The sequence below is a fragment of the Ornithorhynchus anatinus genome, chromosome 8, assembly GCF_004115215.2.
Source record: "Ornithorhynchus anatinus isolate Pmale09 chromosome 8, mOrnAna1.pri.v4, whole genome shotgun sequence".
Classification (NCBI taxonomy): domain Eukaryota; kingdom Metazoa; phylum Chordata; class Mammalia; order Monotremata; family Ornithorhynchidae; genus Ornithorhynchus; species Ornithorhynchus anatinus.
Genome location: NC_041735.1, coordinates 39,970,367 through 39,987,633, shown reverse-complemented (window position 1 = coordinate 39,987,633; position 17,267 = coordinate 39,970,367). Strand labels below are relative to the sequence as shown.

General features: G+C 40.9%; 1 protein-coding gene across 2 annotated transcripts in view; it reads left to right on the top strand.

Annotated features, from left to right (window-relative positions):
- Positions 1–17,267, top strand: part of ATP2C1 (ATPase secretory pathway Ca2+ transporting 1) — a 103,439-nt gene that overhangs the window by 45,926 nt on the left and 40,246 nt on the right. For both annotated transcript variants that reach the window (XM_007666169.4, XM_029070452.2), the window contains exons 2-7: positions 2,795–2,905; positions 4,743–4,859; positions 6,820–6,909; positions 7,908–7,943; positions 15,095–15,156; positions 15,622–15,730. In XM_007666169.4, coding sequence (XP_007664359.1) covers positions 2,795–2,905; positions 4,743–4,859; positions 6,820–6,909; positions 7,908–7,943; positions 15,095–15,156; positions 15,622–15,730 — 525 coding nt within the window. The remainder of the gene's footprint in view (positions 1–2,794; positions 2,906–4,742; positions 4,860–6,819; positions 6,910–7,907; positions 7,944–15,094; positions 15,157–15,621; positions 15,731–17,267) is intronic.

The following is a 17,267-nucleotide window of genomic DNA, read 5'->3' as shown; positions in this document are numbered from 1 at the left end:
TTTTTTGTGTGTATGTGTTTTTTAATATGCAAAATCCATTTACCGCCCAAGTGCCTGTGTTGTGGTGCCATGACCTGGAAGGTTTATGAGGTGTTTGTAAGCTGAATGTGCTTGTATAGCTTTATTTCCATCGATGGAGTTAAGTGTGACATTTCTAAATGGGCACAGATATTACCTGAAGACAGACACTTAAGTAATCCTCTACTGGCTGGCTCTACTGAGTAGTTGCAGCTGCTGCTCTCAGGAGTTGTTAACTTAATGCTGCTCACTCTTTGCCTTTTTGTCAATAGGCTATTACAATTTAAATTGAGCAGTTCTGTCTAATTGGAGCCAACCGGTGCGATCTATCTGCTTGAGCTGATTGCTCTGTATTTTCCTCAATATTGCATGGTTTCAAATTTAGACTTCAGGGTGCCTTTTTACAAGAGTGTTTCTCATGCCTGCATATACTTTTCCTGTCGATCCCAGGAGTTTCTTTAAATTTGAGAAATACTAAAATAGGATTCCCAAAATGGGGTTGGCAGTTAAGGCGTCTCAAAGACAGATTTGCCTTGCTTCTGCAATGATACTGCCATGGTACACCACAGACCTCAGCAGCTACTCATTTTGCTTTGGTACTTGATGACTCACTCATTCCTTTTCCTCCCAGAGCAGTTTATGGGTTTGCCCCTAATGAGGGATTTGAAGTATATCACATCCGGCTAATCTGGTATTCTTCACTCTTCCTCCCTACCCTCTGGCCTTCCCTACTCTGTCTTCTATTTGTGGGTTCACATGTTCTCTCAAGCCCCTGTATTCCAGGCACATTCCTCCTCATCCTTTCTTTTACAAGGTCCAAGTTTTATATGTTCTCTCTTAATGATCCTTCCCTCCCTCTCTATTTCCCTCCCTTTCTGTCTTCCTCCATTCCCTCTCTCCCTTTCGGTCCCTCCTTTCCCTCTGTTTCTCTCCCTCCTTTCTCCCTCTTTCTTTTTTTCCCTCCCTCCTTTCCCTCTTTCTTGCTCTCTATCCTTTCCCTCTTTTTTCTCTCCCTGCTTTCCCTCTCTTTCTCTCCCTCTCCCTCTTTCTTTTTTTCCCCCTCCTTTCCCTCTTTTTTTCTCTCCCTCCTTTCCCTCTCTTCCTTTCTTCTCTCTGTCTCCCTTCATGGTTTCGTGGAGGGGTTAACTAAGACTAGAGGCCAAGAGTGATCCAGATGCATTAAACATTTCTTAGCCAGTGTTGTACTGAGTAAAGATAAATAAGTTTGCGATATCTCATTCTGAAGTCAGTACCCTATTGTTGTGAAAAAAATTCATGTAGCTTTTGAAGGAGCTTAAGTTGCAACCAAGGTGTAAAACTTGGGCACTGGGAAAATTGACTCACTATATTGAAAATGTCTAGATTGGCATCCCTGCGGTTGTTTTGAAAAGTTGGAATCAATTTTCCAGTCTCCCTTTAAAAATAGAAGGAATTTTTTTTCCAATTGCTTCATGGTTGTCAGATTCATCCTGACCAAAGTATTTCATAGGCGTTTTTCTTTTTTGGTGACTTTGGGGATGGTGTTGAGGGAAGAGGAAACAATGGTAAAATTGGAGGAAGGAAGAGAAGGAAAAATAGCCAAATAACTTGTAGTTGAAAAAGTTAATTTTTTGCGTGTCTGCACCTAAAGAATGATGATAGACCTACTCTAGATCTCACTCCTAAGATTCCTGATGAACATTCAATTATACTGTTCAGTTACCAATCAATCAACTATTTATTGAATGCTTACCATGTGCAGAGCACTCTACTAAGCGCTTTGGAGGATACAATATAACAGAGTTGATAGATACAGTCCCTGCCCACAGCTTTGCTGAAAGCAGTGTTTTTCTTTACCATTGTCTCTGCATTTATAACAAAACTTATGGAAGAAGAAGCTTTCTTAATCTTTTGGTAATAATAATTGCGATACTATGCACTTACTGTGTGTCTGGCACAGTGCCAAGCAATGTGGTAGATTCAAGATAAGCCACAGTCCCACACGGAGCTCACAGTCTTAATCCCCATTTTATAGATGAGGTAATTTAGACACACAAGTTAAATGACGTGCCCAAGATTACACAGCAGAAAGGTGGCAGAGTCAAGTTAGAACCTCGATCCTTCTGACTCCCAGGCCCATTTTCCATCCATTAGGCCACACCGCTTCTCATTTGAGATTTATCCCAGATGGCTAGGTAGCCAACAAACTTTAGCCCAGAACAAGTAAGTTGTGAAGTTCCATTTGATGATTAAATGGCTATTAGACCTTTTCATCTGTTTAGCTGTAATATATTTCCTGGGGCCTTGATGGAGGGTGTGGCACATCTCAAATGGAGAATTTAGGAGTTGGTTTTTTTTCCCCCCTCTCCAGAGAGCCTGAGCTTTGTGAATTAGGAAGTTTTCATTACATTCATTTATAGGACTGTTAAACACTGCAGTAGTTTCAAAGGTGCCAACACTTTCCTTGCAATTGTGTATTGAGATATTTAAATACTTTGCCATCCTGCCCTCATTCAGTTCTTCTAGTGGGTGTGTTTCATTTTCTCCCTTTCTTTTCAGTAATTGCCATCTTCTTGACACTGCTGTGGTAGGTTCAGTATTGCAAATATATTTTCTGGATGTTAGTAAAAATCTTAATGTAAAAATGGTGTTTCTTCCACATGAATGATTTTGCAGTCTGAAAATATTAATGCTGTCCTAACAGTTGGAGAAAATAATGTGGAAATTCAGATACTTGTTACCCAATTTCTGCTTTGCTTAATGGTCCCCTTTCTGACTTGTACTTTTTGCTTCCTAGGTTGCACGTTTTGAGCATATACCTAATGGTGAAAATGAGAAAATGATTCCTGTATTGACTTCAAAAAAAGCAAGTGAACTACCAGTCAATGAGGTTGCAAGTATTCTTCAAGTAAGTGAACAAGGGATTTATAAATCCTCACTTATTAGCCCCTATCCTGTGTTAGTATCCTATATTAATGTAGAGTTGTTTAAGGATAAATTTAGAAAGTCAAACCTCATTCAAGTTCTGGCCAATGTCCCCCCCCCCCCCAAAAAAAAATCAAAACACTCCTGCAGGGCCAACTATTGTGTTTTAGATTAAAGTTCTGCAGTATTTTGAGAGAAAATAGACCATGCTGAAGAATTGTTAAAAAAAAAAAAATGTAAAATAACCAGGATTTTATATAGTTGGTCAATTTAAAAAGGCAGGGAGAATCTTTTTTTCAATGTGTGAACTGCCCCCCGCCCCCACCAGTCTTTTAAAGAAAAGATGAACTATCTTTTAGTCCTCTAAATGTACCATGGTCTGTGGTTCTAAGAGTATAGAGAAATTTAGAATTTGATTTTCCTCCCCATATCCACTTCGCAGCATCCCTTCGCCCATCCCAGCTGAGATGGTGAGAAGGGTTTAAGGAAGTGGTCATTATCTGCCCACCAATTCTAAATCACTTACACTGGCAGTGTTATTTTTCCTGTTTTGTGATTCTGTATGGGAAAGTTCCAAAATAAGTTTTGCAGTTCTTTCTTGAAAGATCTGACATTGAATCAAGAGGGCCAATGACGGAGTTGTGTTTTGGGGCCTACGATACTGAATTTGCATTGTCCAAGAGAAATGGAAGAGTGAATATCAGAGTCAGGTGATTCATAACCCAGAGTAGAGCTTTTTGGCATAAATGATCACTTTAAATGGTTTGTATGGAGCAAATAAACCCATTAATTACTCAGGTCTCCATTTCATATGGTTATTGCTGTCTAAGTACTAGAAATTAACTTTATTGATCCAGGAGACATCCATTGTTAGGCACTGCTAATGTGTTTCATCTAGGAGCAGAATTTAGTGTTTTGATTACAAAAGAATGCCATAATTTCTTCATACCTATGGTTTTTTCCCAGCCCAGGGTTTTATCTTGATGGCAACTGAATGCTTGGAAGACCTGGATGATGGTTGCATTTCTTGACATCCATCTTTCCAGAGTGAAGAGTTCTAATGTTTTCAATCTACCCTATTTTGTGACATCTCTTTCATTCCCCTGATTTTGCCCTTTTCTATACTGTGTCCAGCTCTTTTCAAGCACATTCACCTGGATGATCCTGTCCACAGCCGCAGTAGTGTTCTCTTCATAAGTGAAGGCCAGATAGAGATAATTTTCCCGCAGGTGCATTGTTTTGCACTGGCTCACCCTGAGATTCATCAGCTATTTTCCAACCCATCCCCTTGGCTCCATAAGAACTGCTTGCGGTTTATCCCCATCTTCTTGGTGTCTTCTTGGTGTTTGATGACATCGAAGAGCTTGTTGTTGTCTCCAAGCTTTGAGAATTCAATGCTTATTTCCTCTTCTAGGACATTTATGAAGTTTGTTAAAACTGGTCCAAGCAGAAATCCTTGGGGGGGGGGGGGGCGGCACTGTTTATCTCCGTCTTGAAAAGTAGCCATTTATCCCTTTTTCTTTTGTATCATATTTTTTGCCCATTTTCTACCCGTGATATTTGTTTCTCTAATCCCGTGAATCCTCTGAATTGCATTTGGTTGGGCAAATCTCATATTCTTTAGTTCTGTTTTTTATTGGGGCTTTTAGGTGTGAAAATCTGAATATGGAATTAATGAACCAGTGAGTTTAAAGGGAGCAGTTACAGTAAATAAGGTCAAATTAGCATCAATTTTGGATTTCTTTTGACTAACTTGTGAAACTTCACCTCTCCATGTTTTAAAATTCATAATAACTCGACTGTTCTGCCTAATCCAACAGGCTGATCTTCAGAATGGCCTAAAAAAATGTGAAGTTTGTCACAGGCGAGCATTCCATGGATGGAATGAGTTTGATATCAGTGAAGATGAACCATTATGGAAAAAATATATTTCCCAGGTGAAACTTCTTTTCCTTCTTCTCTCCTTCATTCATAATTTGCCATTCATTATTTTGGGGAACTTTTTCTAGATGAAGCAAGTAGATGAACTCTTCAAATCCTCGATTTAATTTAGAGCTGTTGGAGTGGTAAATGTAATGACTTCAGACAAGCAAGTTGGTGGTTTGATCTTTTGTGCTTGAGGTGTCATTCAGTGAGTGACTCAGTGAGATAGCCAAGTTAACTTTTTTTTTTTAACCCATTGGTCAATAATTCTGTAAGCACAAACCCACCCTGAGGTACAACTGACAGTTCCATTTCTCATCCATATAAAGCTTAGAGTACTGAGGGTCATCTCTTCTACGACTGTCATAAGCAGCACATATGATGAATAAGATGTTAAATTGCTGTTCATGTTCTTGAATGAGAAGTATTTCTTGCGATTACTACTACTAAAATGTAACATAAGGTATCTTGCTAGGTAATATGAGGCAAATTCAGCTGGCCAAGGTATTTGCTTATTTGGGAAATAATTTGTGGTAAAAGTATAAAATGCGAACTCTGACTGTCAGTGACCCTTTGTTAAAAAGCAAACAAGGATGCTTTTATCTTGAATTCTAAGTCCTTGAGGGTAATAACTATATTTTTTGTAAGTCCCCTCTGCCCCTAGTACAGTAGTTTTTCACTTAATACTGTTGATGATAATGAACACTTCAGGCATCCGTACAATGACCTATTTACAGTAGACATTTACTTATTTAGCCATAGAATAAGTCAAGGCTCACAAATTCTACATTTTAAACTCTTTACATTCTATTAGTAAAATACTGACTTTTTTTTTTAACACCTGAGAATGCCTGAAGAGTCTTTAAGAGATAATCTAGCATATAGCCCAGCACTGTCACTTGCAGGGTTTTCTTATGTGTCCAGAACTTTGGGGCCTCTCTTTCTTTATTTTCCCCACATCTGCCACTAGACGGAAACCTTACTAAAAGGAGGGATTGTGTCTACTTATTGTATTTTACTCCTGCAAGTGTTTAGGACTGAATAGGTGCTCAGTAAATAGCATTCATTGATTGATTCATGAATGCATACATGCAGCACCTGCTTTGGGGTGGTGAGCTCTGAGATGGCAGTGCCCAGATGAGAGATTTTCTAATCAATAAAACTTGGAAGTCATTAGACCTGTTTCTTGACTTTAGCACTCCAAAGCCATTCTCCTTATTCTTACAGTTCTCCAAAAAGTAGGATTTTACCGAGCTGCTCACTATTGAGCTGACATGTATTTAGTTTTGGCATACATCTGAAGTTATCCAATTCTTTATTTTTATATTAAAAAGCTATAATCCGTATGGCTTTAGTTTTCATCACTAAAATTAGTCCCTGACAACCAAAGAACCCAATGGTTCTGGTCCAGGATTGGAGCAGTATGGCCCAGTGGATAGTGCAGGGGCCTGAAAGTCAGAAGGTCTTGGGTTTCAATCCTATCTCTGCCTCCTGTCTGCTGTGTGAACCAATTTTTTTAATGGTATTTAAGTGCTTACTGTGTGCCAAGCACTGTTTGGAGGGCTGGAGTAGATTCAAGGTGGTCAGATTGGCACAGTCCCTATCCCACAGGCTCACAATCTTAATCCCCATTTTACAGATGAGGGAACTGAGGCACAGAGATGTGACTCACCTGAGCTGTCATAGCAGACACGTGGCAGAGCTGGGATAAGAACCCAGGTTCTTCTGACTGCCAGGCCCGTGTCCTGTCCACTAAGCCACCTTGGGCAAGTCATTTCACTTCTCTAGTCTATAAACTCTTATGAACAGGGAATGTGTCTACCAAATCTGTTTATATTGGACTCTTCCAAGTGTTTAGTGCTCTGCACTCAGTAAATGCAGTTGATTAGAATGCATGTTTTAAGGCTAAACGGTGTTAGAGGGCAGTAGTCCCATTTTCAGAACAATGCTGAATTTTTTATATTCTACTTGCAGTTTAAAAATCCCCTTATTATGCTGCTTCTGGCTTCTGCAGTCATCAGTGTTTTAATGCATCAGTTTGATGATGCCGTCAGTATCACTGTGGTAAGTATCTGAAACTTTATTTCTGAAGTTTTACTTGAGTAAAATGGGCTTTACTTATTTAAAATGCTGATGAATGAATAATCTACATTCCTATAGTTTACATAATTTTTTTTCATTATGGCTCAACTTTTCATCTTATATAAAATGTTCTCTTAAATTGGAAGAGAGATATACCTTTTATACCCTGATCATTTTCAAAATAAGTGCCAAAAGTTGATTAAAATATTGGTCATTAATTTTAAAAATAAACACACACCTAAAGCTTGTTGGTCCATATAAAATGTTTTTATTTTGACTAGGGAGAATGTGTGTGAGAATTGAGAAATGTTAAACTCTAAATTGAAAATAGGACGTTTGACTCAGCCAGTTATATCTCCTTGAAATTCATGAGGACTCGGGTTTTGTTTTATTGTTGCTCACCCCTCTATCTTCTATTGGTTGTGAATATACACCAGATTTTCAGTGATTAGAATGACTTCCTCCAGTTAAAATATTGTTTATAACATTTCCTTAACATGTCTCATTAGTTCAATTTGTAGTAAATACAGCTATGGCAGTGTGTGTCCTTTTAAGAGTTTTTAAATAATATCGGGTTATTGATGAGCAACGTGGAGATAATTTTATTCAAGATCTCCAAAAGCACTGTAAAAATAAGTGAAGAAAATACCCGAAGAATAAAGGAGGTGATTAGACTAGCTTTAAGAATTAAATTTCTCTTTTGTGTCAGTTAATGCCAGACAAAAGGCAGACAGATAACCAAACTTTAAAGTCAAATAGCCCATTTTAAAGTCTGGGCTAAAAACCTCTATGTGCCCATAGGAATAGTAGTTTTTGAATGTGGTATCTTACTTAGCATTTTGAGTTGGCAAAACTACTCTAAACAAATATTGCCCCTGTATCGGTGAGCTAGGGGTCTGCCCTCAAATATGAAACTCAGTTACTCTTTTTGAGGCAGCTTTAATTTTGAAAAAACTAATTGTTTGTCTTTGTGTTTGTAGGCAATACTTATTGTTGTTACTGTTGCCTTTGTTCAGGTAAGGAGTCTATTTTGCCATTTTGCAAATTTCAGCTTCAAATATAATCCTAACCATTGAGAAGGGCAAAGAGGGAGAATGAGGCTTTGGCTTCATAGTAGGATGTTTAGTGGCTTGTCGTAAAATATCTCAATTTAAAATTGCTTCTACGGTTGGTTTAAAATAAAGCTATAAGCCACTCAGATTATTTATGCCTATGACCCTGTGGTTAAAAAAAAAAAATCAGCCTTGAATTTCTGAAGTTTTCTGTTGGAAGGTTAAAAGTAGTCCCAGATTCATCAAAATACCGACATGAATAGGTTAGGGTGGTGGGGGTGTGGATTTAAACTAAAATAGAGTTTTACAGGTGGTGGTACAGTGATGCTAACCGTAGAGATGGGTCATATGTTAGACATTGTATTCTGGTGAAGTCTTTCTGGCTTGTTTAAAATTTTGAACTTATTTTCTGAAGCCAGCAGTCTTTGGTTGCTCTTGGTTATAAAGGTATTCTCCATAGCTACCCAGTCAGCTCCTTTGCTGTAACGGCCCAGTTCCTCTGCAGTTTGTGGTAAAATTGTCTGTTCTAAGGTAAAGCAATTAACTGAACACTTATAAGGCATCCAGTTGGAGAAAGCTCCAAACATCTGTGTTGAATAAAGGACTAATGTACAGCGGTGTGGTCTAGTGGAAAGAGTGCAGGACTGGGCATCAGGACCTGGATTCTAATCACAGCTCCTTGACTGGTCTGCTGTGTGACTTTGGGCAAGTTGCTTAACTTCTCTGTGCCTGAGTAACCTCACCTGTAAAATGGGGATGAAATCTTCCCCCCTCCAACTTAAACTGTGAGCCGTATGTGGGTCATGGACTGTGTCTAACGTGATTAGCTTGTATCGAACTCAGTACCTAGTGAGTGCTTAACTAGTACCATTAAAAAAAAGAGGTAAATATATAACCAGAACTCTCCATTTAATTCTCCTGTATTTAGGCTGAGTGTGTTAATTAAGCAGTAGTGGTCCCTGGTCTTTGAGTGGTTTATGGCTTGATAACAGAATTGGTGCTCTAAAAATTAGTTTTATCCAACAACATAGTCATAACTTTCCAATTCTATGGAAAAGCTGAGGGTACACACAGTGATGCAAACTTAGATTTAAAGACTTTGAAAGACTCACAGTAATAACTCTGGTGTAAAAATCACTCCAGTGCCAAGCACTACTAAACACTGGGATAGATAAAGGATAATCAGGACAGTCTGTATCCCACATGGGGCTGAATAGAATTCAGTTTATATTTTAGAATTCAATAAGTGCTTTCAGAATTTAGAACATTTATGCGTATGCACATCTGTTCAAATTGGAAGATAATTTTAATGGTGAAATTTTACTCAGGGGTGGATGTGGCTGAAAAGATTGCATTACTGACCATTCCTTCTCATTGTGGACATACAAGGATTGTCCTTTTCCAAGTTAGTGCACTTGTTGTTTGTAGTGCCTAATGCTTTTTTTTATTTTATTCTGCTCTTGGATTCCAAATCTTTGTAAAACCCCTGCCCTCATTTCTGATTGTTATATTCCAGGCTTGGTATGCTTATCAAAATTGTCTCCAGGTTTTCCACAGAGAGGCCATCTCGTTTGGTTATCTATTCCCTAGGTGCCTGCCTTCAGCTCATCACAGAGCAACTACTTGGATCTTTTGCACTCTCCCCCTCTCCTCACATATCCTCCCCCTTGCAGCTGTCTGAGGCAAACAGTGCTATGATACTGGTGGATTTACTGCCTTCCAGGATTCTGTGATGTGCAACCTATCTTGCTTTTTGATAGATAGGATGAATAGGTTCCCTTGTTGGAACTGATCAAGTTGGTGCTTAATGATATCTGGTAGGTCCAGGTCCTGCAAGTGTATAGAAATTACAGTGAAATAGCCGTACATCTTCAGCTGAAATTGAATCGTGGTGCCACGTAGTCTGTCAAAGGATATTCTTTTCAGTCCTGGACTTAGCTTTCTGTGAATCATTCTGAGTGTGGGATGCTTTAGCTGTATTTCGTGACAACATTCCAACTGGGGGAGGAAAAAAATATATATTTGGCTATGTGTAGGTCCTTTTCATTTACAGGTTATTTCATAACATTGATCTGCTTTCGGCTGGTTCATGACAATTTTCTCTGTCTGCATAGAAGCTCATAATAATGATGGCATATATTAAGCACTTACTATGTGCAAAGCACTATTCTGATCTGTAGAGGGGGATACAAGGTAATCAGGTTGTCCCACGTGGGGCTCACAGTCTTAATCCCCATTTTACAGATGAGGTAACTGAGGCACAGAGAAGTGAAGTGACTTGCCCAAAGTCACACAACTGACAGTCGTCAGAGCTGGGATTAGAACCCATGACCTCTGACTCCCAAGCCCGTGCTCTTTCCACTGAGCCACGCTGCTTCCCAGTATCTCAGGTTTGCAGGTGTTCTCCTAGTTCAGAGTCTTGAGCATAGTTCCTGTCTGATACAGATATTTATTTTTGATGATTCCAATAGGCCATTGACTTTCCTGGAGGCTAGGAAGTATAAAACTAGCTTCCATGACTCTAACTCCATTCTCAAAAATGGCTGTTGGCAGTAGTTTGACTAAGAGTACTCCTTATGTTGAAGGGTAATTGGTTAAATAAAGCACCTGAGATTATGACATAGATGTGAAATTTTGATACATTTCCTCAGAACTCGCAAAATACTTTTGTAGCTTTCAGAACTTGGACTACTATCAAATGTTTCGTAAGGTCTGTAATGTAGAAGGCTTGATGTTCCCTGAGCTCCAATATATGAAAGCCACTTTGTGACTCTGGGAACGTATTTTAAATAGCCTTGAGTAACCACATCAGAAAATCTCCAGCTAGGACCATACCAGCTCAAGAGCTGAGAGATGGTGTCATTAAAATGACTCTAGGAATTCTCACCTTTCTTCTGGAATGTGAAGTCCAAAATCATGTAGATTTTTTTGCTCGTAAAGTTGTCAAAGTAGAAAATACCTCCCTTTCTGTGTTCACGTCTCACAGATTTCCCATTCTTCCTGTCTCCAATCGCCTTCATTCTGACTTCTTAAAGAAGCCAGAGGTGTCGCTTGTTGGCCACTTCTGTATTCTCCCATTTATTTACCTCATTTTCTAAGGTGAAAAATGTTTTTTTAAATATCATTTATCTGGTTGCTACAGAAAATTCACTACCAGGCATTGCTGCTTTGGAAGTGTTTTATAGGTCCAGGACCTCAAATCCCTGGTGTGGCATTATTGGTCTGATCTAGGCTCGGGTCTCTCCAGGTGGGTTAAGCCACTATTTTGTCTTGCCTGTCACTTGTTTTGCATGCTTAAATAGACACCCCTGTCCAAACTTCTTTGACAATACATTGCTCACCTCCAAGGAGCTCTGAGGAACTTAGAGATCGAGCATATTCCGTTTGTCTGAATTAAGGCTGCCAGGTAGAGCCTGTCATTTAGGTGATGATTACCAATGTGAACAGTAAATGGGTATGGTGGGACTCTTACAATAAAGTTCCCTGCAGGTGTTTCCCTGCAGGTGTCTTCATTCTCCAGTGTAGTGCTGAGCCTCCTGGATGTCACTGTAGAGGGTTGGTTGTCTCACCAAACACAGTTAATCCAGCATTTGGCATTCTGTAGAAGCCATAGTAATGTGAATACCTTTCTGGTCTGGCTGTTAAGCTGTGATAAATACAATTCATATGAGATAGGAAGGCTTGGTCACCAACAACACGGTCCAGAAATGCAGTTACCTGCTTGGAAGCAAGTCTCGTTACATTTCGATTCTATGGTCAGGTTATGCGGGGAGAATGAATGATTGCAGGATACTGAGTAGTTGTAAATAAGCTAAAATAGATTGTAAAAGAAAAGGTCTGAAAAGCCATTTTGAAGACCTATTGTAATTTCAGAAAGTGCAGCATAGCACTTGGACTGATGGGAGCCTATCAGCCTGGTATGATTAATCGTATAGCTCATATATGACGATCCTAAAATTTGCTCCACTTTATGGATTTCAGTGGTCTTTGGTCTTGCATGGATTAAAATTTGTCATAAAACCAATCTTTTCCTCTAGAGGATTTCGTTCTGTTAGCTGAATGTACTGATTGTGTATTTAGTACCCAGTTTTCTCTTTCCTAGCAATGCAGTGGAAAAAGCAATCAAAATCAGATTATTGGAACCTTGCCTGATTTTGAGCTTTCCACTGTTAACTTGCCAGAAACTGAATTTACCTGTTACAGACACATTAAAGCCACCCTAGGGTGTAGAAGTAATAAATGCAAAAACCACACAGAATTAAAGGAGCTATAGTAATACAAAATAATTAAAATACAAGAAATCCAGTGACCGTTCCCACAGTAACGGAAACATGGACTAGCATGTGTTTTTAATTCTGTATACTTATATGATACCTTTCATCAAAAGCCCATGTAAAATTTGGCCCATTAATCCTCAAAATATCCCCCTATGATGCAGAAATTCCTTAACTCCCATTCTCTCCTAGACCCCCTCCAATCTGGCTTCCGTCCCCTCCACTCTACCGAGACTGCTCTCTCTAAGGTCACCCATGACCTCCTTCTTACCAAATCCAATGGCTCCTACTCCATTCTGATCCTTCTTGACCTCTCTGCTGCCTTTGACACTGTCGACCATCCCCTCCTCCTCCATACCTTATCTCACCTTGGCTTCACGGACTCTGTCCTCTCCTGGTTCTCCTCTTACCTCTCTGGCCGATCATTCTCGGTCTCCTACGCTGGAGCCTCCTCCCCCTCCCATCCTTTAACTGTTGGAGTTCCTCAAGGGTCAGTTCTCGGCCCTCTTCTGTTCTCCATTTACACTCACTCCCTCGGTGAACTCATCCGCTCTCACGGCTTTGACTACCATCTCTACGCAGATGACACGCAGATCTACATCTCCGCCCCTGTCCTCTCCCCCTCCCTTCAGGCTCGCATCTCCTCCTGCCTCCGGGACGTCTCCACCTGGATGTCGGCCCGCCACCTAAAACTCAACATGAGCAAGACTGAGCTCCTCATCTTCCCTCCCAAGCCCGGTCCGCTCCCAGACTTCTCCATCACCGTGGATGGCACGACCATCCTTCCCGTCCCGCAGGCCCGCAATCTCGGTGTCATCCTTGACTCGTCCCTCTCGTTCACCCCACACATCCTATCCGTTACCAAGACCTGCCGGTTTCACCTCTACAATATCGCCAAGATCCGCCCTTTCCTCTCCACCCAAACGGCTACCTTACTATTACGGGCTCTCGTTATATCCCGGCTAGACTACTGTGTCAGCCTTCTCTCTGACCTCCCTTCCTCCTCTCTCGCCCCGCTCCGGTCTATTCTTCACTCCGCCGCCCGGCTCATCTTCCCACAGAAACGATCTGGGCATGTCACTCCCCTTCTTAAACAACTCCAGTGGTTGCCTATCGACCTCCGCTCCAAACAAAAACTCCTCACTCTAGGCTTCAAGGCTCTCCATCACCTTGCCCCTTCCTACCTCTCCTCCCTTCTCTCTTTCTACCGCCCACCCCGCACGCTCCGCTCCTCCGCCGCCCACCTCCTCGCCGTCCCTCGGTCTCGCCTATCCCGCCGTCGACCCCTGGGTCACGTCCTCCCGCGGTCCTGGAACGCCCTCCCTCCTCACCTCCGCCAAACTGATTCTCTTTCCCTCTTCAAAACCTTACTTAAAAATCACCTCCTCCAAGAGGCCTTCCCAGACTGAGCTCCTCTTCCCCCTCTACTCCCTCTGCCATCCCCCCTTTACCTCTCCGCAGCTAAAGCCTCATTTTCCCCTTTTCCCTCTGCTCCTCCACCTCTCCCTTCCCATCCCCACAGCACTGTACCCGTCCGCTCAACTGTATATACTTTCATTACCCTATTTATTTTGTTAATGAATTGTACATCGCCTTGATTCTATTTAGTTGCCATTGTTTTTATGAGATGTTCTTCCCCTTGACGCTGTTTAGTGCCATTGTTCTTGTCTGTCCGTCTCCCCCGATTAGACTGTAAGCCCGTCAAACGGCAGGGACTGTCTCTATCTGTTGCCGACTTGTTCATCCCAAGCGCTTAGTACAGTGCTCTGCACATAGTAAGCGCTCAATAAATACTATTGAATGAATGAAAGGTATACAACATGTAGTGGATTACCCTTTTGAAAACACACAGCAAAAAGCATCTAACAGTAAAGCACCATTATTATGACAGTGGAGTTGGAAGTATGTTTGGTAGGTTTTCTTGCTTCTAAAATGTAATCATGTCTTAGAAGGCAAGGATCACAGCTTGTTCGTGTAATATAACATTCAAAAAAGGTTGATTTTTTTCACTTGGGTAGCTCCGGTTGATGCAAGAGACAGAATTTGGAGCAATAGTCTTGTGGGATAGGGGAAGGTTTTGTTGTTGTTACAGGTTTCAGACAAAGTTGTTTAATTGTCAGTTAAAGCAGAGCAGTCTGAAATATTTACTTGTATAAATTTAGGAAATTCCAAGTGAGTCCTCTTGAATAAGTAATAATAATAATGGTATTTAAGTGCTCACAGTGTGCCAAACACTGTTCTAAGCACTGGGGAAGATACAAGGTAATCAGGTTGCCCCACGTGGGGCTCACTGTCTTAATCCCCATTTTCCAGATGAGGTAACTGAGGCACAGAGAAGTGAAGTGACTGGCCCAAAGTCACACAGCTGACAAGTATGGAGCGGGGATTAGAATCCACGACGTCTGACTCCCACGCCCGGGCTCTTTCCACTAAGCCACACTGCTTCTCGCCTTCACGGTGACTAAAGCTTCGGATCTTTGTCTCTGTTGAAATCCAAGCATAGAATCTTCTATGTAAAGAGGCCTAGTATTCTCCTGTAACCTCACACCCTGAAGACTCCAGGAATCCCCCATGAGCTGAGAACCTCTCACTTGGAGCTCCTCTGGACAAGGCAGGGCCCAGTGGAGACGCTGCATCCAGCCGTAGATCTGTGATGTTTAGCCAGGCAGTGGAGGAGCAGGACATTTTGGCATCCTCTGAATTTGCCCAATCACCAAGAATATGTGGCAGAATTTTGGGTACAATTTTGATTATGCATAAAAGAAAACAAACGCTAATCATTATGCTCGTAATTAAAGTTACATTCAAGCATTTCCTTTCCTTTTGACTTTCTTGTTATAGGAGTATCGCTCAGAAAAATCTCTTGAGGAGCTGAGTAAACTGGTACCACCAGAATGTCACTGGTATGATCTTTGCTTTTGTCTGATGTAGAATGAATGTTCGAAGTGGCCACATAGAAATATGAGAGTCCGATGCTTATCAAATCCAATAGAAGCCAGTGATGCCTCATAAGTATGCCTGGTTTGTACCAAGACAATATGTCCATTTGAATCTTGGAATCTCGCAATTTAAAAATTGATCCTGATTTAGGAAGCCTCAGGATGCGTCCATAGTTTAAGTACAATTTGTCCTGTGCAGATGACTTAAAATATCTCAGTCTTCCACTGTATTATCTGAACAGATGGCTCAGCCCATGTTTCCTGTTGTATGAGCTATTTCGATGGCCAGAATTAAAGAAACACTCCTTACCTTTCATTCTAATAATCGAAGCACTGGTAATATAGTATGTATTTCCACGGGCAAAATAACTAGAAAGAGATCACTGAAATGTGTGGGGTGTTTTTGGTTAATCTTATCTCTCGTTACAGTGTGCGCGAGGGGAGGTTGGAGCATACACTTGCACGGGACTTGGTTCCGGGAGATACAGTGTGTCTGTCAGTGGGTGACAGAGTTCCTGCTGACTTACGCCTGTTTGAGGTAAGCCGGAGGCTTTTTAGGGAGAGCCAAGGGGTTAGGGAAGAGAAGTGGGGTGAGGGGGGCTTCACGATAACAATGAGGTGTGGATATAAGCCAAAGTGTTGACTGCTCAAATTTGAAAATTCTTGGCCTCCAGTTCATCTTGAAAAGCATGCAGACTGAACAGTTGCAATTTGATTATCGTCAGACTAATCAGGTTGAATCGGTTATATTCAGCGTATTCAGGGAAGCAGCATGGCTTAGGGGAAAGAGCATGGATCTGGGAGTCAGAGGACTTGGTCCTAATCCCGACTCTTGTACTTACCTGCTGTGGCACCTTGTGCTAGCACTTAACTTCTCTGGGCCTCCGCTTCCTCCTCCTTAGAGGAGAGGACACTATCCTTATCAGTGGAGCACACAGAGCTTGGGAGAGGACAGTATCCTTATCAGTGGGATTTATTGGGCACTTAGGGTGGGTAGAGTATTACACAATTGGGAGAGTACAATGCTAGAGTGGCAGGTGTGTTCCGTAACCACAGTGAGCCTACAGTTTAGAGGGGGATACAGACATTAATATAAATAAACGACATATATAGTTTAAAGACAGGTACATAAAGACTGTGAGGTTGAGGGTGGGGAGAATATCAAATGCTCATACCTGTTCTTCCTACTTAGATGGTGAGCCCCATGTGGGACCTGATTATCTCGTAGCGCTTAGTACATAGTAAACCCTTAACAAATACCACGATTTTTGTTGTTCTGATTATTATGTAGTGGACACCAGTCATTTCATTGAAAGTTCCTGAAATCCTAGGGATCAGCATGTAGAACTTCAGTTTTAAAAAGCAGAAGCGAGTATGATTAAATGAGGTGGCAATTAAATATTTTGAGTTAATGAATTTTTCCAGAAATTTGCCTTTTAATTAACTTCTTGAGTGGACTTGTGTTGTTTGCTTTTCACAAGGACAGGTATCGGTCCAAAATTTTTCGTAAGTTTGGTAACGTAATTTAACTTTAAGTTCAATTTCTAAGTAAGACTCTATTTTTGTTCTCTGATATATATTCATTTTTCCTGTTTTTGTTTACTTTGCATCTAGTACTACTACTGGAAATGATGATATTGTAAATACGGTTAACTTTTGACAATTCTTTATAATTCACAAACTAGATAGATTGCAGGTAGCAGAAGAAAGAAACTGTGTGTCATTCTTCCTTCTCACACTCTACCTGAGAGTGGCTAGGTAAAGAAGAAGAAGTGAAATTCCAAGTGGGATTCTATCTAAAAATAGTCAAACTTTAACTGTATAGGACTTTTTTTTTTTGAGTACTTTTGCACATTTATGATCTTATTTATTCTTATGGTATTTTAAGGCAGGGAACAATTCCCACTCGCCATTGAGGAAATAGATGTACGGAGAGTTATATTGATTTGCCCCCAGCAACCCCAAGTCTCCTGACTCTGTCCCGTTCTCTTTTCACTAGACCTGACTGTTTCCTGCAGTCGGGTACACAAATCTGTCTTTTGCTTTAGTTTTGCAGCTGCTGCTACTGACAGCGA